The 21,826-nt window shown below is 37.6% G+C and overlaps 1 protein-coding gene across 1 annotated transcript; it reads left to right on the forward strand.

Moving 5' to 3' along the window:
- The first annotated feature begins 2,718 nt into the window (after positions 1 to 2,718).
- On the forward strand, positions 2,719 to 21,410 carry LOC149022573 (BRCA1-associated RING domain protein 1-like). Its single transcript, XM_089150619.1, has 13 exons — positions 2,719 to 2,944; positions 3,109 to 3,162; positions 3,274 to 3,344; positions 3,452 to 3,565; positions 3,714 to 4,165; positions 5,809 to 6,138; positions 6,776 to 6,876; positions 18,021 to 18,207; positions 18,471 to 18,577; positions 18,953 to 19,046; positions 19,764 to 19,929; positions 20,792 to 20,910; positions 21,026 to 21,410. Exons 1-13 carry the CDS (start codon positions 2,850 to 2,852, stop codon positions 21,350 to 21,352), a joined length of 2,217 nt encoding a protein of 738 aa, XP_089006745.1. The 5' UTR covers positions 2,719 to 2,849; the 3' UTR covers positions 21,353 to 21,410.
- Positions 21,411 to 21,826: the final 416 nt, after the last annotated feature.

The raw sequence follows: 21,826 nt of genomic DNA on the forward strand, positions 1-21,826 counted from the left end.
CCAAGCACTGCCTTAGCCAAGATTTAAAATAGCATATGTGGGCAATGCATTGGACCGCTTCAATGGGAACCACCTTTCCTGCTATGGAGAGGAGTTTCTCTTTTCACCTTGCTAGTTTATTATCGAGTTTGTCATACAAGTACAAAAATCTGTCTTCGACTTACTAATGACAATCCCAAATATAGTCACCTCCTTGATATTCAAGAGAGAAGAGACATACCTATGGGTGTGTCGAGGTATAGCTCTACTGAACATGATAGAAGACTTCTCATGATTATTGTGTTGTCCTCAAGCCACCATGTATTCTTGAAGGATATATTAGATGATTTCTGCATTGTTTTGCTTGACTTGCAATCATTTGCAAAAAAATAAGTGATTGATATTAGGGGGAGATCTGGAAACTTTTATCCTACATAATCTAGGAATTCCAACAAAGGAGGTGAATCTCTTGGACATGGTGTCATGATATTGAATAACTTAATAAACACCCTTGTCTTAGACTCCTAGAAGGAGAGAGGCTGTTTGAGAGATGAACTTAAGAAAGGCAAAGAGGGATCATGTAGAAAAGAGTTTCACACTAGGTTTCATTGGGATGTAAAGTGATTTCAACAAGGGGGTTGAAATTGTAAATTTAAAAATAAAAAATCTTAAAAGTAAAAAAAAATATTTATATTCACATACATGCCTTACTTTTTTAACTCCTACTTAGGGGTGTCAACAGTGTGGCTTGGAGTGGTTTTGAGCTAGAGTTAACGGTTTCGGATTGAGAAACACTCAGTCCAAACATGGCCCATTAGGAAAATAACGGTTTTGAGCCAGTTTCGGTTTGGTGTGGTTTGGTTCAGGTTGACTTAACGGGTTTGGACTTGGTTTGGGTTAACAATTTAGACTAAATTAAAAGATTTTGAAAACAATTAAACTATAACAAACTATAAGACAACAAAGACATATAATAGAGTGAAAAAAGAAAATCATATATCTAACTAAGAAGCAGAAAAAGAATACACATCTGCATAGTTGGATAATTGTACTAGCAAGGGTGCTTAGAAGAGTAATAACCAAAAACACTTTAAATTGCATTTGAAAGACAACTGTAATCAAACATTTTTTGTTGTAATACTTGAGAATTTGCTCAGCAGTTTCAAATTCTAACACCTCCTTAAAATCAACATATATGATTCTTGGAAATTCATAACACAAGAGAAGCATATAAACAACATAATCACATAACAAATAAATAAAAAAATAAACAACTCTAAAACAGGGATATCCAAAAAAGTTATTCATGACAAGATGCATTCAACCAATAATCCCACCACCCCCCCCCCCAAAGGAGAAAAAAGTTACAACCCCCCCAAAGGAGAAAAAAGTTACAAAGAGAGAAAATTTAGTACATTAACTTAACCACAATACATGGAGCTCACACATAATAGTAGTAAACCCTGTGGTGTGCTCTTCTTTTTTGTTCTTTTCTTATTTCTAATTTATCATGCATAGGAAGAACTATAAAACTATAAAACTATAAAACGGACTATAACATGGGTTTTAATGGGTTGCAGTTTGGGTTAGGGTTGTTGTGGACTCCGCCCCCTCAGCCCAAACACAACCCATTTAAGGTTGTTTCGGGCTATAACGGGCCGATGGAGTTAGGTTTTAATGGTTCGAGCTGTAAATTGATATCCCTACTCCTACTGTTTGATCCAGTTATTAATACATGACAAACATTTAATGGTTCCATAAAAAAGGACAAACATTTAACAATAGGAATTGAAGAAAGAAAATAGAAAAATAATAACAGTATTTTAGTTGCTAAAATAACGTTACGTCCTTAGATTATTTTTTTCAGAACACTGGCGAGGTAAATAAATTTTTTTTTTTTTTTTTTTTTTGAAAATGTGTTAGGATCAAAACCTCAAAGGTCCAAATAAAAATTAGCCAAAGTATATTACCTTTAATTCGTACTGGTTTACCAATATTGCATGCATTAACTTCAAATTGAGATTTTTGTTTTTTTTGAAATAGGCGATTTTTATATTTAGGATGGGAATATTTTATATGCCGTCTTTAACCCCATGACTTCACCGTTGAACCCCAACACTTCTTTGATAAGAGATATCAGTCTAACCAATCGACCACTCATGCATTGGCTCAAATTGAGATTTGTTGTACTTCTTTAAAAATAAATTAATTAAGATTTGAGATATTAAATGGAAACCATATATATCATTTGAAGCTAGGAATAGGATACCCATCCTTCAAACGATAATGCAACGGTCAAATTCACCCACATTAGCAATGCAGACGTGAAAAGTTAGTGTTGGGATAACACCAATGTCTCTTAGTAAATAGGTCATGGTTTGACTTTTGCCGATTCATATGTAATATTTCTGTCCACCAAATTATCATATTATAGCATATTGCTATTATTAAAACATGAATTAAAAAACTATGGCTATATTTTTTTTTCTTAAAATAATCTTGCATATTCAATTAATTAAATCTTTAAATTATTTAAGAAAGGTATCAATTATAATTATCATTCATAAATATATTATTTAATTAATAAAATAATAATTATCGTTAATTGCGCATGAAATCAAAAGACGTATTTTGCTTTTCAAAGTACCCATGACACGTGTTCAATTCATTAGATTTTTAAATCATTTAAATATTAAGAATGACGTCCAGTAATTATCACTCACAGAGCCGCCATTTTCACTCCTCTAAAAATACTAATTGACGATTGACGGTTGGGTTTTCCCTTCCAGAGCTCTTACTTCGCACCGAAGAAGCCACTGAAGGACTGCTCTCTCTGTTTGTATCTGTCCGAATAACCACCAGAATCGGCAATGGAGGATTCGATGAACAGGGGTTGCTTTCTTTTTCTCAATCCATGGATACTCCACTTGCAGAAGATGCGTCTAGAACTCAAGTGTCTGCTATGGTATCGTTCGATTTCTTCATTTCCTGGATTTTGCTCTATGTAGTGTGATGTTTTTGGCTGCGGAAGGGATGGGCTTCAGATAATTTGTGATGTTTTCTGTTTCTGTATTTCTTTTGTTTTCCATTTTGATACAGTAACTTCGGTGCCAAATTCTCTTGTTGCAGCTTGAACTTGCTGGACCGACCATTATTGTTGCCATGCGATCACATTTTCTGCAGGTCATTCATCTTTTTTTTTTTTGTTAAAATCTTTTTTTTCATGAGTTGTTTGTGTACTTCTTTACGTTATAGTTTCATTTGGTTCTTATTTATCTCTATCTCTTTCCCTAGTTCATGCGTTCCTAGATCAACAGGGTTCGGTTCCGTGTGTCCCGCATGTAAATCACCTTTTGTTGATAAAGGTAGAGTAACGAGCGAGTCCCCTCCTTTTTTTTTTCCGGTTCAAAATTTAGATTATGAAATCTACAGGCATTCTTCAAATGATGTGGGTGAGAATGGTTGTTTGCAGATTTAAGACTTGCTCCTTTCGTGGAAAATATGCTTTATCTCTATAAGAGTATGAATGCTGCCTTCGGCGCTAATCTGTTCCACTGGATACCTCAAAGTCAAATTGATGCGGCTGGTACTGTCATGTTTATTCTTACTATTATATTCCCCCAAAAGAAAAAAAGTTCGTCCTTATGGGATTCTTTCTGTTACTGTCTATTTGCACTTCAAGTTGGTGATCTTATTAGGGTGTTCTTATGTGTTTTGCATTTTGATCCTTGAAGATATGGTAAGGGCATCGGACCAATTCCCAGTTACATTTACTACTCTTATAGAGGATAGGTTGAGGAAGGAACCGGATAACAACAGGCAAACGGGTACCTCTTGCAACCCAAATTTGTCCCAGACATTACGTGATAATGAAGGAGCTAAAGTTCCTTTGCAACATTCAGAAGTCAAAATTGAAAAATCTACAGTTCCTGATGAATTTCATGTACCAATTAATGGTGGGCTTCAGAAAGGATTAATGCAATCACTTGGGGAACAGAGGACCCTTCAAAGGGAGGGCAATGCTACATCATCTCAGGCTCAGCAGCTTAGAGATGAGCTACATGACACAGGCAGAGCTCCAGAAGGGTATTTAAGTCCATTCACACAAATACCTCTGGACAGCCCTCCATCTTTTGGTGTTGGGAAGGATTCAGATGATGATAGCAGTTGCCATGGTAGCCAGCATGTATGTTATATAATCAAATTGTGGCCTCCAGGGTTGTTGGATATTTTATTCTTGATATATGGAAAGTACATGAATCATGAGCATATGGACAAGAATCTATCATGACCAATAATTTACCACTAATTATTGTGCTCTCATTTTTTGTGCTTAGCTTTTTCATGTTACAATGTTCATTTTGAGATTGTGTCTTCTCTTTTTCATATTTGAAGGCTGCTTTTGGGACTTAATAGCCTGTTTTATGAGATAATTATTATTTTTGTAATATTTTGTAGTTTGCCAAACTGGACTTTGTTTATAAGATGCGCTTTTGGTAGACATGTTGATTCCTAGTGGTTGAAAAACACAAGAAAGTTGAATCAGGTTTTATGTGAATTTTGGTTGCAGTTTGTAAATCATAAAATATGCTATTTACCTTTTGCCTCTTGAATCTATCATGTACCAACCGAGTGGAATTCTAGGAATTCTGCTACAAATGTTGAGGTTGTTAGATGAAACTTTCATGAAACAAATTTCTGTGAGATACTCCCCTCTCCCTGACAGTAAAAAGGGAAATAAATTATATAAGTTATCGGATAGGCTTTTCATGAAACAAACATGTGTGACAGACTCCCTTCTAACTTGAAAGAAAGAAAGGAATTGAGATTCTATCTAGGTGATAAGTTTGTGCATAAAAACCCAATCAAAGCTAATTTAAAACTATTTTGGTGGGTCTTTAATCTGGGAAACATGCAACCTATTGTGTTTTGGTGCTGTTTTTGACTGTTATTTCTTTATTTGTTTCAAAATATATTACTTTAGGAAGGTAGGAAGGAGGACATTGTTCATTAAAATGAAATGGAATATCATAGTTCATATTTTCATCATAGATTATTCATATCATTTTCTCTTCTTTTTTAAACTTCTGTAGGAGATTGGAGTTTTATGTGGTAAGTGTGAATTTTTTGTGTGGTAAACCTTGTGCACTTAGAGCACTCTCAGAGTCTCAGATGGTTTGCTTGTGATTATAGGCACATTACTGAACCAAGTAAATATGGTGCGTCTTGGGTGTTCCTTCAGCATCTGTTCTTTCCTTGCTACTGATTATATTCACAATAGTCTTGACAAAATTGTGAACATTAACTACCCCCTCCTCTTTGTCCTAGCAAATATGATCTTTTGTTAGAAGTCTGAGAGACTCAGATATTCCCATTGTCTCTGTTGAGTAATCTTCAACTGGTCTAGCATTGCAGCGCGGGGGATCTAGCTCCTGTTATATCTCATTTGTTCTGACTCTCATATCTGCTGGAAACTTAAGTAGGCAATTTTTTCAGTCTCACATATTTATTTTGTGAAAGATTTCTTTATTTTCTTAATTTGGCATAATTTAGGTATATGTGCCTTTATCATTTCCTTCCCATTCTCCGTGTGTGCCGGTGGAACTTGATCATAATGCATACCACTTGTTGACAGCCTCTTAACAGTTAACTTTAGGTTTTCTTTGTAGATTGCATAGCTAGTCCACATAATGGCTTCCTTGATATTGCTCTAATAGTTTTAATCAAATATTAGCTGGCAGTTACATGTATTGAATAATCAATACCTATTCAAGTATGTATTAGGCTGTTCATATTTCTCAGATTTGTGGAATCTGTAAACTTCTGCAGAGTGTTGAAAAATTCTTTGCAAAAAACATGTGGAATAAGGAATCACTAAATGGAATTGAAACAGAGATGGGTCAAGGACCATTAACTCAACCTGGAGGAGAACATGATAGAGGATCAAAGAGAATGAAGTTGAACTATGAGGCTAGAGATTTTGCCCCAGAGAAGGACATTCATAAGTCATCTTTTATTGGTTCTGAGAGTACAATGACGTCTAAATCCATACCAACAAATTGCTCATCTCCTACCATGGAGTCATCAGTTCGTCTGGACGGTTCAGATTCAAAATCAACTATGATATGTGCATTTTGTCAGACATCAAGTTTGTCACAGGTAATCATGAAATTTGGATAGTGCCTTCTTCTTTTTTTGCCATGTTTCCTAGAAATCATAAATTGGTTTAATGCAGCACTGAACTCTATTTTGTACTGTAAGGATTGGGGTAGTAGTACTTGATTGGAAGACCAGCATGACCATTTCTGAAGGCCCAAACGCAGACAGCACTGGTTCAACAATGGCTGGAAATATTTACTTAATTTTTGTCTTTATTTGCTTTGCTAGGATATGAGGTAGGAGTGGCTGGTTATTTTATTTAATTTATAGTCAAGTTTTCGAGTTGGATTAGGAGATACATTTACATTCCTACTAGGATTCTTTTGATTTACGCGTATTGTAACCTGTTTTTTACACTGACTTGATAGAAATTTGAATTGGCATCTGCTCTGTGTGAGTGTGTGCCATCTCCCCCCCCCCCCCCCCCCCCGTTTTCCTTTTTTCTGTCTGCAGATGGGATCTTCTCTGGAATCTTCCATCTGTGCCCTCCACCATCAATAGAAACATTGACCATACAATGTCTCAGTTTCAACCCAACCCTCCCCTCCCCTCCCCCCCCCCCCCCCCCCCCCCCAAAAAAAAAAAAAAAAAAAAAAAGGCGTTTAATTCTAAGTCTTGTTGAATTGGTTTCTTCCAGTATACTGGTCCAATGATGCATCTTGCCAATGGGAAGGAAGTAGTGGCAGATAATGTGGCACAACTCAATGTTTTGCATGTACACAGGAGGTGCCTTATATGGTAAGCCTTTGTCCATGATTTCTGATTATTATAATTACAGGTGCAAATTATTATGTCTTCCCCCTAACATGTCTTCGTGTATCTTTGTCAGTTTTCTTACCCTCTTAGTTTAGAGACAAGCTCAGAGGAGTGAAGCATTTTCTTAAGAGAGATTCACTAAGTGAATAACTGGTATAATAATATGGTGGCTGTTAAGTACATGAAGGGTGGATTATGAAGAAATGATGTCTAAATGATACAGGAAAAAATCTCTATCTGATTTTTTTGAATTTTTAAGAATTTATAAACACAAATAATTAATTTTATGTAGTTTAGAACAGCTTGTTACAGTTGAGCATAGCAATCTTTAAGGATGTGCTGATCCACATCCTGATAGACAAATTCCATATTTTGATGTGTTGGTTGCTAGTGCTTTCCTTTCCTTATTTATCTTACTGCATGTTATTCTGTGCTTGCATAAGTTGGCTGATTCCAAAATGCTGTGGGGGTTGGTCATCATACACATTAATCTTTGTTGTCTGTAGGGGGATTCTCTGGTGACAACACCTGGTGAATGTTTTTTGAGGGGTATGTTGTTGGGTTTTGCCATATACTTCATTCTCTGTAATATGTAGGGAAATGTATGAGGTCAAGAGATATTTTTTTCTTTTGGGGGGGGGGGGGGGGGTGTGTGGTTCTGATTAGGGTTTGAGGATGGTGGGATGGGGCTGTAACTTGTATCAAGTAAGAGGATAGGTATAGGGTGTATGTGGTTCCAATCTTTGAGGTTTCTAATGATTGGTTGGCTCTAGATCTAAGTTAGAAATTAGGATTTCTTGGAACATCTGAAAATTCAAGAAATGTGCTAGTTTGTATAGTTTTAATAATCCAATGGGGATGACAGGGCTTCAAGGGAATGGTGTGCTGGCCTAGGGGAAGATGAATTTCTGTCTATTCTGATGGTTGGATGTGAAAACCTAAAAGTTAGGGTTGTTAGAGAAGAACTAGGAACAATAGGTCAATGGGGGTTTTTAATGGGAGTTAGGGGCTGCATTTGGATCGAGTGATAGGGTTAAGATGCTGTAGGATTCCTCCAGAAAACTTCAGATTCTAATGGTGGATGGCTGAGATTGATGGTGGACAGGTTAGTATTAGGGTTCTCTGAATGGTGCAATGTAATTTCAAGCAAAATAAAGCTGAAAAAATAAGGAGGGATTGAAGAAAGGGGAGGGGCACTGGCTTCCCAAGTCAGTGCTTGCTTTGCTGATCAGCTTAAGAGGACTGTCCAACAGTCAGTCAAGGAGCTAAGGTTCCAAATGTTCAGCTCCAACAGTATGAGTTCAACTCTACTTGCAACCTCTCCTAGAAAGACAAGGGCAATAGATGAAGCTTTTGAAAGCTATCAAATTAATAATCAGTTAACTATTACATCCCATGAGTGGGGTTTATGTATAGGCTTATCAGCCTTACAATCTCAAATATAAATGGGAGAAAACCTCTTACTAGTAGCAAAAGTTTTTTATTTATAGAACAAAATAAATTCATTATGTAAGAAAAAAGGGGGGCGGGTACAAGTGGACCAAAGGGCAATGCCCAAGCAAAGGCAAAGAAACCAACAAGAGCCAACGGTGTATGCTGTAGGGCTGACTGGCACCAATGTAACTATTTTATCTGTCATTGTGTTTGCTCTTTTGATTCTAGTAATTAAATCTTATTAGTGTTTCCCATATTCGATTTATGGGTCCCTGACAAATTGGTATAGTTTTAGGGCCTTGGGATCACTCCACGTGGAGGAGAGAGAGAGAGAGGGAACCAATTGCTGGCTAGTGGGTTATAAAAGGGGGGAAGATGTGAGGAAAGGCATCAAATGTCTGTGTGAGTGTTTGGGCAGCCTATGCCTGAGGGCCAGCATGTGTTTTAGGGGGTTGACTGGCACCAGAGTACCTGTTATTGTGTTTGTTCTTTTGATTGCAATAATTAAATCTTATTAGTATTTCCCATATTTGATTTATGGGTCCCTGACAAATTGGTATAGTGTTTGGGCCTTGGGATTGCGTCATGTGGAGGGGAGAGAGAGGGAGCCAATTGCTGGTTCCTGGATTATAAAAGGGGGGAAGATGTGAGGAAAGGCATCGAATGTTTATGTGAGTGTTTAGTCAGCCTGTGGTTGAGGTGCATCAAATGCTGTAGGGGGTGACTGTCACCTGTGTAACCAATTTATCTGTCATTGTGTTTGTTCTTTTTGTTCCAATAATCAAATTTTACTGGTGTTCTCGTATTCGATTCGCAGGTTCCTAACATCCACCATCAAAAGTAGGCCAGAATATATGGCAAATCAAACATCCATCAAAACGATCTTGAGAGATCCTCAACATCGTCCATCAATTGTGAAACAAACCAGAATCTCCTACTGAGGCATAGTAATAGGTGAGTAAGTGAAACCAGAAAATTAGAGAAGAAGAAAAGAAGAGAAGACGCAAGGGGTAGAGAATGCTTCAGTAGTCTGCGTCTTTGTTCCAAGAGCTTTATTTATACATGAGAATTACAGCTTTAATCAGTTACTAATTTGAGTACATTCTAAAAATAAAACACTGCCTCTCTAAGTTTCTAGAAACAACTCTCAAAAAGGAAAGAAAACATAAACTAAAGCTATTAGAAAATTAGTAACTTTCTAATTTTATAAGCACACAGTACTTTCAAAATCTGTAACTACTTTTCTTCAAAAACAGAATTTTCTATTTCTGATATAACTTGTGCACCAAGAAACCACAACTTGCTCTCCAAGTTGCAAACGAGTGATTGTAACACCCCCTCAAGTTGGAGAGTATTGATCACCAACTTCCAACTTGCGGCATCCTTCTACAAAGGCTGGACTAGATAAAGACTTAGTGAAGATGTCTCCAACTTGTTCATCAGAAGCAGCATGTGGTGTAGCTATAACTCCTCTCATGACTGCATCACACACAAAATGCAAATCCACTTTCACTTGTTTGGTCCTCTCATGAAACACTGGATTACTAGCAATATAGATGGTTGTCTGATTATCACAAAACATTTCAACGGTTATTCAACTTCAATCCCTATTTCTTTCATGAAAGACTTGATAAAAAAAACTTCAGATACTGTATGAGCCATAACATGATATTCAGCTTTAGCACTAGACCAAGCCACTGTAATTTGCTTCTTACTCTTCCAAGTAACCAAATTCCCTCCAAGGAAAGTACAATGACCAGAAGTTGACTTCCGATTATCTTGCGATCCTGTCCAATCAGCATTTGAATAAGCACATGACTTTAAATGAACATTTTTTTGGTACACAAGCCCTTTTCTTGGAGCATTTTTAAATATTGTAAAATATGCATCACGACATCCCAATGAGCTTCTTAGGTGAATGCATAAACTGGCTAACAACACCTATAACATATGACAAATTTGGACTAGTCGCAGTAAGGTATATAAGTTTCCCTACAAACTGTCTGTACCTTTGAGGTTTCGTTAAATCCTCTTCTTCATCCTTAGTGAGCTTGAGATGAGGGTCCATGGGGGTATCAACAGGTTTACACCCAAGCATACCAGTTTCGGTCAGCAAGTTCAGCACATATATTGATCCCATGACTCCTTTGAAGAATTTAAACTCCAAGGAAACATTGCAGTGCCCCAAATCCTTTATCTGGAACCACGCACTCAAAAACCTCTTAACCTCATCAATGCCTATATTATTACTTCAAAAAACAATTATGTCATACACGTAAACAATTAGTACCACAATTCCAGACTTTGTCCTTCTTACAAAGACAGAATGATCCGAATAACACTGGGAAAATTATACTTCAGATAGTACGGAATTAAAATTTTCAAACCATGCTCTTGGCAACTGTTTCAACCCATAGATGACTTGTGAAGTTGATACACTTTGGTGGATTTCCCTTTTGAGCAAAAAACCCAAGAGTTTACTCCATATACACTTCTTCTACCAAGTCTCTATCTAAAAAAGCATTTTTTACATCTTACTAATGAAGAGGCCATTCTAAATTAGCTGCCAAGGACAACAAAATATGCACAAAATTTAAACGAGCTATAGGAGAGAGAATCTGAAACAAATCCACAGCATAAGTATGAGTATACTCCTTTGCAACCAACTGCCCTTTAAAGCACTCTACAGAACCATTAGCCTCATACTTAACCACGAATACCCAATGACATTTCACAAGATCCTTACTTGGAAGCAAATCCACAAGAGTCCAAGTATCCCTAGAGTGTAAGGCCCTAATTTCAGATTCCATACAACTTTCCAACCCGGATCAAGAGAGAGCCTCGAGTATGTAGATGGAACAGAAATAGAAGACAAAGATGTGGTAGGGGTATGATACTGATCCGGCAAGTGAAGAGTAGTAACATAATGAAAAATAGGATATGCCACATTAGACCGTTGGGAACAAGAACACTTACCTTTCCTCAAAGCAATGGGAAGATCTTCAAGATTACCAGACGGTGGAGGAGGATCCGTAGAAGAAGTGATATTGACAGCTGTATCATCTAATTGTTTTTATTTCATTCGCTAATGATAGACTTACATTGGTGGAAATTGATTGGCACCTCATCTATGCCAGGAAGTACGACGGGTTCCTTAGGAGTTTCATAGTTTGGTTCTTCCTTAGGCATCATAGAAGGAAACGATACTACCACAATGGGGGGGGGGGGGCTTAAACCTATCATCTTCAGACAACTGACTAGGGTCATAATACGGTGTATCTTCAAAAAGGGTGACATCCACTATGATGAATTGACGTTTGGTCAAGGGATAAAAAACTTTATATCCTTTTTGGGACCAAGAATAACCTTAAAAAAATGCACTTATGAGCTTTGGCTGAAAACTTATCCTTTGGTTTGGGTAAAACATGAACATAACATACACAACCAAACACTTTAGGTGAGACAAAAAGCATAGGTAAACCTGGGTACACATTTTGAAATGGTATTTCATCTTGCAACATTGAAGATGACATTCTATTTATTAAAGTACTATATTTCTATTTATTAAAGTACTAGCTTTAAGGACAACATCACACCAATATTGCTTAGGTACACTTATATGGAACATAAGGGATCTTGCTACTTCTAACGAGTGCCTATGTTTCCACCCAACTACACCATTTTTTTTTGGGGTGTGTGAATAATTGGATTGATAAAGAATACCTCTAGAAGAACATAGATCAAAAATCACATTTTGCACATACTTCAAAGCATTATCAGTATGAAAAGTCTTGACAGATGTACTAAATTGAGTAGAAACTTCAGCAAAAAAAATTTGTTATAATTTTTAAAACTTCACTTTGATCCTTCATTAAAAACAACTAGGTAAATCTGGGGAAGTCATCCATAAAAATGATAAAATACTGAAAACCAAAACGATTAGGGATACGATTGGGTCAAGAACATCCAAATGTACTAAAGAAAATAAACTTGTACTCCTAGGTTCAATTATAGTGGGAAAACTTGTTCTATGATGTTTACCTAACTCACATGCCTCACACTTTATTGACTTAATATCCTTATAATTAGGAACAACCAACTTAAATTTACTAGGAGAAAGATGTCCCAAACGATAGTACTAGTCCAACGGGGACACAATGTATGTTTTCGAATTGGAAGTGTCAAAATCAGTGAGATAGTACAATCCATCTTTCTCAATTCCTCCTTCTGGTCCGAAGATTCTTGAAATTCAAAAAAAGACAGGAAAAACAGCACAAGACAATGTAAGTTTCTAGCGATACAATTGACTGAAATAAGATTTATTGGAAAATGTGGAACATATAAAACAAATGAAAGGTTCAAGTCTGGTAAGGGGGACACACTCCCATTGCCTATAGTGGAAGACTTTTCACCATTAGCCATAACAATAGGAGTAGGGTTAGAAAATTTAGAAAAAATTGAAAACACATGCCCGGAATCCCCAAGGGGGCAGCAGTGGGGAATCTTCGACAATGGGCGAAAGCCTAATCCAGCAATATTGCGTAAGTGAAGAAGGGCAATGCCGGGAATCCACCTATCAGACTGGGAGAAGGTTGTGTTAGGGCAAGTTCTCAAATATAGAGAAAATGTTGAATTTCATCGGGCCATAGAGAGCAATTTCTCTCTATAAAGCTTCAATGGTGTGAAGGGGAGCAGAAGAAATGGCCTACTATTTTGTTGGTTTTTCTATCGATTGGATGGATGAAATACCTGTTATATGTTCATGAATCCGAAGCATAAGACTTAATAAATATACTTGTTTGGGCAAGATTGGTGGTGGATGTGTTTTGACTCTACTTTAACTGTTATAGGCGCTTTAGGATTTGATTGAGGTCAACACTAGGAGACAAGGAACTTGTAGACGCCATTGGAGCGGATACAGATGAGTTGTCATTCGTATTCTCTCTAATAGATGTTGTCAACATAGTTTTCTACCCACTCTGGCCGGCTATGTTTGTCAATTTTCTTATGTATGATTTTCTTGCCACAGTAAGAGCACACTTGATTTCCCTTGGATAAATTTGAAGGGGAGTTTGACCTCCTCCCCTTCCTCTGCCTCGAACAATGCCACTTCCCCGTGAGGGATAAGAGCCATGGCCATGACCTACAATCATTGCTGAATTCTCCTTGCTTCCTTGTGTACTCTTTTGTCCACTAATATGTAACAACCTGTAGAAAACATCCCTTAAGGTAGGTACAGTTTCAGATGTTAAGATTTGAGTTTTACCCGTAAAACTTTTTGGATCCAAACCAACTAAGAATTTGGAAACATAGAATTCAGCTTGTTGTGTCTTTAAATTTCCAGATTAGTAGTAAGAGGCTGATGTTGTTGCAATTCTTCAACAAGTCCTTTAAATCCACTATAATATTCCATCAACGAACAACCATTTTGAGAGTAATTGAACTTCCGATCATAAACTTGCAAAATATTTTTTTTCTTGACCAAAGGGATCATGTAAGTCCTCCCATGTTTGCTTAGATGTGTCAAAATATAATGTTATTTGCAATAGGAGAATCAACACTGTTCCAAATCCATACCTTGACTACAACATCTCCTCGAGTCCACGTTTCATATGCAAAAATAGTGGTTGTATCCTTCGAATCAACTTCTGGACAATCTTCTTTTAAGTACTTTGATTTTCCTAGGTCATGAACAAATGCATACGTTGGCTTCACCCAAAGAGAATAATTTTTGGCTCCAGTCAACTTGATACTTGTAATTTGGAAGGGCATATCTTCATTGGTCAGAATCTTTGAAGGATCAACCATGACGAAAGCTTACACTTTAACGATTGATAGTACGAGCAACTACAAGCATATAAAATGTAATTATCTTCTTAGATTTTCATTCTTGTAACATCACAACTACGGTTGCAGCGTAAGGCTGCTGCTGCCCCACACAAACCACAAAAGGAACACCAAGAGATGGAAGGTGATTTAACCACGACCTCAGTAGGAAGGCTTTGATGCCATGAAACAAACCAGAATCTCCTACTGAGGTGTAGTTGTAGGTGAGAAAGTGAAACAAGAAAATTAGAGAAAAAGAAAAGAGAAGAGAATGAGAAGATGCAAGGGGTGGACACTCCTTTAATAGTTTTCTTGTCAACCCCAAGAGCTTTATTTATAGATGAGAATTACAGCTCTAATTGTTTACTAATTTGAGTAAATTCCAAAAATAAAACACTACCTCTCTAAGTTTCTAGAAACAACTCTCAAAAAGGAAAGAAAATATAAACCAAAGCTATTAGAGAATTAGTAACTTTATAATGCTATAAAGCACACAATACTTTCTTAACCAGTGACTGCTTTTCTTCCAAAACAGAAATTTCTATTTCTGAGATAACTAGTGCACCAAGAAACCTCAACTTACTCTCCAAGTCCCCAACAAGCCACCATAACAAATTGGTACCAACATTCCTCAAACAAACTTCAAATTACCTGCTTTGATCATGAGTAGCAGATTTACATTATTATAATTTCACCAAGAAGTTACTGATACAGCTATGCGGGTGAAAAACCACCCCTTTTTCTGAAGTTGTACATTTTAGAAAGTTTTATAGAGACCATGGCCTGGAAGCAAAGAAGAAAACGGTGAAAGAAGAGGCTGGAAATCAGATTAACACCTTAGGGATTGACTGATGTCATGGTGGCTTTGTTACCATGTCAACCTAAATATGGAGAAAAGAGAGAAAGAAGAAGAGAAAGAAGAAAGGAAGAACAACCAAATGAGGGGCTGAATATTGTATTGAGAATTAAAGGGGAATACATCAGCATTTTATAAGGCAAAACTTCCAAAAATAAGACAAGAATAAGATCCTGTGAGATCTCGAGCTGGTGCTAATGAGCGCCAGCATCCCGAAATCCCGAGGGGAATATTCTTTCTAACATCTCTTTTACGTGTAGCTTCAGCAATATTCTCCCAACAAACTTGCTAATCGTTCTCAACCATGTGTCTTTCTTGGATATCCATTCATCTCACCTTGGGCATTTTTTTTTTTGATCTTGCAATTGGGACTTCTTTGTTTCTCACCATGTTATATTCATGAGTCTCATTTCCCATAGATCCTTCACACTCCTTCCCATTATTGTCCTGTAAGACATGGTTTTCTCCATCTCCTGTTGTTTTACTACCCTACACCAGCCCATCATCACCACACGTACCTGTAGGGTCATCTCCACTGCCTACACTGGAGAACCCCTTTCCTCTGCCTGCCTGCACTTGCAGTCGCATCTCCACTACCTGCACTTGCAGGCCCATCTTCCCTACCTGCACCGATTGCAAATGTTGGCCCATCTTTTTGATTGGCTTTGTTGATCCATCCGACCTGCTTCATGTTTGTCACTTGCATTAAGTCTCTCTATGATCTGCAATTAAAAATTTGGGGCCCATTCATTATTGTTTGGGCATTGAATTTCAGTGCTCCTTTGAGGGTGTTTCTCAGCTAGCATAAATATATATTGGATCTTCTTCAGCAGACCCAAGTGGTCAATTGAGAACCTGTTACTGGCCTCCATGGTAACAAATCTGTCTCTGTTTAAGCAGTTGTTCTTGTCTCCCAAAATCCACCACTTTTTGTTGCGTTGATGGTTCTTTACAATATTTCTCCATCACTAGGCCAGATATTGGTTTTGCCATTGGGTGTCTTGTTCAATTTATACACAGTTTGACCAATCTTCACTGGTCTGCCGCCAATAGAGTTCTTTGATATTTGAGTGGAACTGCTACTGTGGTCTCTTTTACAACCACCCTCCTTGTGCTGGTGCTGTTGCTCTCAACACTTACTTGGACTGACTGGGGTTGTTGCCCCAATGACTGCCATTCTACCACCGTCAGTGTCATTTCTTGGGTTCTCATTTGATCTGTTGAGGATCTAAGAAGCAGTGCACTGGGTCTCGCTCCTCTACCAAGGCTGAGTATCGTGTGTTTGCTGCTGCTGCTATTGTACTTGCTCAGATTTGTTCTCTCTTTGGGGAATTATGGGTCTTTCTTCCCTCATTCCCTGCTTGTGGTATGATAATATTGGATCTACTTAATCTCCCATTCGGTCTTCCATACTCGCACCAAACCCTTGGATATTGACTTCTATTATGTTTGCAAGCTTGTAACTGGCAGGTTGCTGAGTATTTGTTACATTTGTACTCAGGTTTACTAACAGATAATCTAACTAAAACTCTGTCCATTCTCAGTTTCTTACTCTTCCTCCAAGTTTGTGGTTCTTGACTCACTTCACTTGTGGAGCGTGTTAAAGAGAAGACTCAGCATAGTTATTAGAAGAATATTCTGTTGTAACTGCTTCAGTTTTTGTGACTTGAAAGTTCCTACATATGTGTACTGTCTTGTTATCTAAATCATAAGAGAATCTCAAGAACTTTATCAAAACCTTTTGTCCTTGCAATAATTCAATGATGTTTGGATACCCAGGTGGCTGGTGCTTCTGCTGGGTGCTTCCTTGAAAGACACTTTTCAAGCTACAAAGCTGCTGTGGGCATCAACACAGGATGAACCAGTACCCAATAGGGCTTGCTTTTTGCAACCACTTAAAAGGGCTGGGCATCCCACTTGTCCAAACAAGATATTAGCGTAGGCAGTTTTGGCCATGAAGAGAGCCATTGTGTACCAAATAATGTATTACCAGTTCAACTAAGAACCACGTCCACATGAGGATTGATAATTTAAGAATCCACCACTCTCAGCTGTAATATCAAGCCTTCAATTGTCTGTCAATTGCAGGTTAACTTGCTGAAGAATACAATAAAAGACGAAGAATAAAACAGAAAATAGGGAAGAAGGTTTATATGGTTTGAGCCACTCTCTTGCACCTAATCCTCTCAGCTCACATGTCACCCAGAGTCATTGGTAAAAAAACAGAATCCAAGCTTCATTTTATTGCCAGAAGGTTTTTAAATGGTTTATTTCATATGTGGTGATAGTTGCTATTACTATGAAGCAAGTAAAACAAAATGGAAAGTCTCTTGCAAGTTGCAAGTCAATACTGGGACTTCTGCATCAACAAAACTGAAAACAACTTAACGTCCTTGTTTTTACCTCAAAATAGAAAATACTGACAACAATGAGGAAATGAAATTTAGCTATTAAACAAGAATGAAAACGAAATCAACTTAGAAATTAACAAATTAGAAAGTAAGAAGATTGTCCACAAAAATAAAAACTAAAGACCAAATATTATCTTCTAGAAGAATTCATGAAGGAGACCTCCACTCCAGTGGCGTTTTGGTCCTTTCATTCTTCATGTTTTGATCTGCATTACTGAGGGTGAGACAGGTAAGCTGTGGTCAACTAAATTATTATCAACCCAATTTTTGAAACTCATTGGGTGGACTTGGATAAAGAGGGATTTAAAACTACATTTGTTTATTGGATGAATACTTAGCCTTGTTCGTCATCACAAAGATGGAAAGTTTATGAATGTAAATTTAAGGCTATTTTCCATCATCATAGTGGTAAAATTTTCTTTTTAATTATGGAACTGGTTCTGAAGCCTTCTTTGTATTTTCTAACATTCTTCTCTTATGCCTTTTTCATACTACTGGCCTTTGTTTTGGATATGCATAACATATGATTTAACATATTATATTGCATATGTCTAGCATATGACCTGTTTGCTAGATGTGCATAACATATGATACTACAGGACACCCCAGGTGTATTTTGTTGGTGATATTGTTTATAACTTGGAGAAAGAGATTTCAAGGGGTGCAAAGCTTAAGTGCAGCTATTGTGGGCTGAAGGGTGCAGCTCTTGGCTGTTATGTAAAATCCTGCCGAAAGTCTTTCCATGTTCCCTGTGCAGTACAAATTGAAGGTTGTCGGTGGGATATTGTAAGCTATCCATACTCTTTAATTTTGTGCCGTTGGCAGTTCTGTTTTTAAGTCTAAAAACAGCCTATCTTTTAAAGCAGGGGTATGACTGTATATCATGTCCTCACCAGACCCTGCAGTGACAGGAAAGCTCATGCGCTGGGCCCACTGCCCTTTCTTAGGCAGTTTTTCTTGGAAGATAGTGTTTCTTTAAAAAAAAATTAAATACTAGAATTTCAATTTTCTAGCTGTTTTTGTTTGTTGATTTGTTGGACTTGTCACAGGAAAATTTTCATGTGCTATGCCCTACTCATTCTTCAAAAAAGTTTTCTAATGAAATCTCCAAGCTTAGGAAGAGAATGGGAGCATGCCATGTTTCAGAAAATCAAGTGTAAGTATCAATATATATATTTTTTTTCATTTGACCCACTTCTGTGTGATGCTCTCCCCAATCTTCGACATTGTTCAGATTCCACTTTCTTACTGAGAAAATGATGTTTAAATATCATTATGAGGTGGTTTAAGTGCTTCCTTTCCTTTACTTTCCGGTTTTTTTTAATGAGCAAGATACCTTTGCCTGTATGTAAATGGGCAGGGTTTCCTCATATGATGCTTGTGTATTTGGGCTCTGTTTATATTATTTGTTAAACTGTCTGTAATATCTGAGTTCCTATATCTATAATATTTAGTTTTTCTGATGCATGGATTTCATTGTTGGGTCCCTGAAATGTACTCTTATTGAGGATGTATATCCTTCTTTTGACAGAGACAATGGTCAAGATATCAAATTTGGGGAAACATTGGTTGGCAATCATCAAGGATGGGTTCTGTGTGGATCTTCGCTCTCTATTACAGAGGAGGTAAGATAGAGTTGATGTCTGGGTTTGTGAATGTTTATTGTTTAGTTATTCTTCTTAGGACTTTTGCGTGGATGAGATATATTTCTTTGTTAATGAGATAATATTAAGGGCCCTTGAAAGTGTGGAGCAGCACTATTCCTTAGTCTGATCACAGATGTTGGGATAAAAAGGAGGAAAATGATGGAGGGAAGTGGAGTCCCTACTCTGAGAGGATTCAGAAGTTTGATGCTTAGAGGCAAAATTTGCTAGGGCACCTGCATCCAGATTACCCTGCATATATCAAAAAGTGAAACAGAACAGAAACTGAGATTTTTACAATTCACAAACAGGGTAGCTAGGCTACACAGTACGTCACTTTCCTGATCTTACAGAAAATCAATGTCCGCTTAGAATCCCCTTCTAAGATTATATGTTGATGCCACTTTTGTATATCATTATGTTATACAACGCCAAAGCAATAAGGACTTAGCCTCATTTGTCAAGCTGTTAATGGATCAGGTTATCTCAATGCCTCTTTCAGTCTTGCATGGCCCTATGTCATGGGTTTTTCATTTTTGGCACTGTATTACATAAAAGTCTGAGAAAAGCTTTTTGTTCATTGGTTGATTCCAGCATCTTGATCTCCTTTTCTTGGTTGTCCTTTGGTTCTCTAAAGACACTGATATGATTTAGCACCAATAAATTATCTAATTTCTGCCTTTGGTTACTGTTATGTAGAATCTTTTGGATAAGTTGGCAGAACTGATTGGTGCTACCATCTCCAAGGTTTGGAAGCCAAATGTCACCCATGTGATTGCAGCAACAGATGATATGGGTGCTTGCAGCAGGACTGTAAAAGTTCTTATGGCCATCTTGCATGGGAAATGGGTCCTAAAAATTGATTGTGAGCTGTCCTTTGCTTCTCTGTACTCGGCTACTCTGCTTTGGACTCTTTTTACTTCCTTAAAATTTGCCTAATCAATTTTATGTAGTGACATGAAGTTTGGATCCAGTTGTCTGGTTTTAGGCACTGGATTTGGTCCAGGTTTATGTTGCATGGACATTCTGTTTCTCTTTTGTTTGCTTTGGTGCTCATCTAGTAGTTTTTATACTGCTCTACTTAGTGTGTGGATTCCTGTTCCATTGGGGCAATTCTGACGTATATGCACCCATGCTCACAGATACTGGATTTTTTGGCATTTTATGTTTTCTTCTTATTCTTAGGTCCTTTTTATTTTAAAAATATTTCTTAGGTCTTTTTTCTTTTTAAAATAAATAACTTAGTTGGAGGTGTTTTTGCCGCAGAAGTAACACAATTTCATGTTTTTCAATTGTCACTGTGTCGTTGTCGTGTTGGTTTTCCTGGAGTTTCTTCTCTTTGTTTAGTATATGTCAATTCAAATGCTGCTGGACAATAGCTTGCCTGGAAGCTTTATCATACTCATGGTTGTTCAGGTGGCCCCAGAAATGGTTGCTATCTCATTAAATGAATTTAAGATGTATGTATATGGACCTTCGATCTAGGTTCGATTTTGGCTTCTGGATTTGTTCTTTAGATGCTCCCCATTGTGCCTTACCTCAATGTCTGGAGGTTTACGTGCACAGAGTGACCTCTTATGTTCTTTTTGGTTGACTGGGAGAGGTTTTGGAGTTATGGGACGGATATTGGAGGTTCTTCTTTGGCAATGCTGTCACCATGTTGTGTTTTCCCCACTAGTTTTTTGTTTTCTTCCTGGTTTTGTTCTTATTTCAGTTGCTCTTTCCAGGGTTAAAAGCATGCTTGGAAGCTAGGTGTCCTTTGTCTGAAGAGCCTTATGAAGTTCAGCGTGACATTCATGGTTGTTGTGATGGCCCCAAAAATGGCAGACTTAGGGTATTAGAGAAGGTAGTGCTCTCTCAGTGCACCTTAAATACACATAATTTGTTGTGCACATTGCACTGTGACATATGAATGGATTATATTTGGCTGAGGTCTAGTGATCTCTTCAATTGTTGTTTAGGCACCAAGGCTGTTTACTGGCCTCAACTTCTACTTCTTTGGTGATTTTGCGCACAAGGAATACCTTCAGGATCTAGTGTTGGCTGCTGGGGGCGGCCTTCTTACAAACAAGGATATGTTGCTTCCTGAAGATGGTAAACATGGAACTTCCTCGACATTCGTGGTTTACAGCCGTGATCTCCCACAAAGTGGCATTTCAGTGCGGTATATGGATCATAGGTTTAAAGAAGCAAACGATTTTGCTGCTGGATTTGGATGTCAGGTCACTGGCCATACATGGATTTTAGAATCAATAGCTGCTTGTAAGATTCAAGCTCTGAGATTCTAAAATGCCAGCTACCCACGTCCGGTGCCACCACCCCACATTGTGAGAACCTCCCAGAACCTCCCAGATAGTAACTCTTCATACATATTTTCTCCTGCTTGCCGGCTCGGATGTGTAGGAGATTCTGCTTGGTTGGTTTTCGCCATGTTGGCATACACCTCTCATGGTGGAAGATCTGCACTTTTTGTCAGGATCAGTCTGTGCTTTTGGCTTGTGTACAGAAGTTTGCTTTTAATATTTCGTGAATGAGGTCAACTGACCATACTTCTGTTTCCGCTTCCCTTACACTGTTACACACTGTAGTACCAATATATGATCTATGCTAGCTTCTTGCCCTGTTTATTTTTCTTTAAAGGTTTATTCATGAGTTGCTACAGGCTTCAGTGCACAGGTTTTGTTCCAAACATCTGTGAAAAAGTCATTAATGGGAACATTATAACAATTTTTTAACATGGTTTGTGAGGTGCAATAATTCAT

The sequence above is a fragment of the Hakea prostrata genome, chromosome 3 (assembly GCF_041222555.1).
Source record: "Hakea prostrata isolate BN-2017 chromosome 3, UWA_Hpros_2, whole genome shotgun sequence".
Taxonomy (NCBI): domain Eukaryota; kingdom Viridiplantae; phylum Streptophyta; class Magnoliopsida; order Proteales; family Proteaceae; genus Hakea; species Hakea prostrata.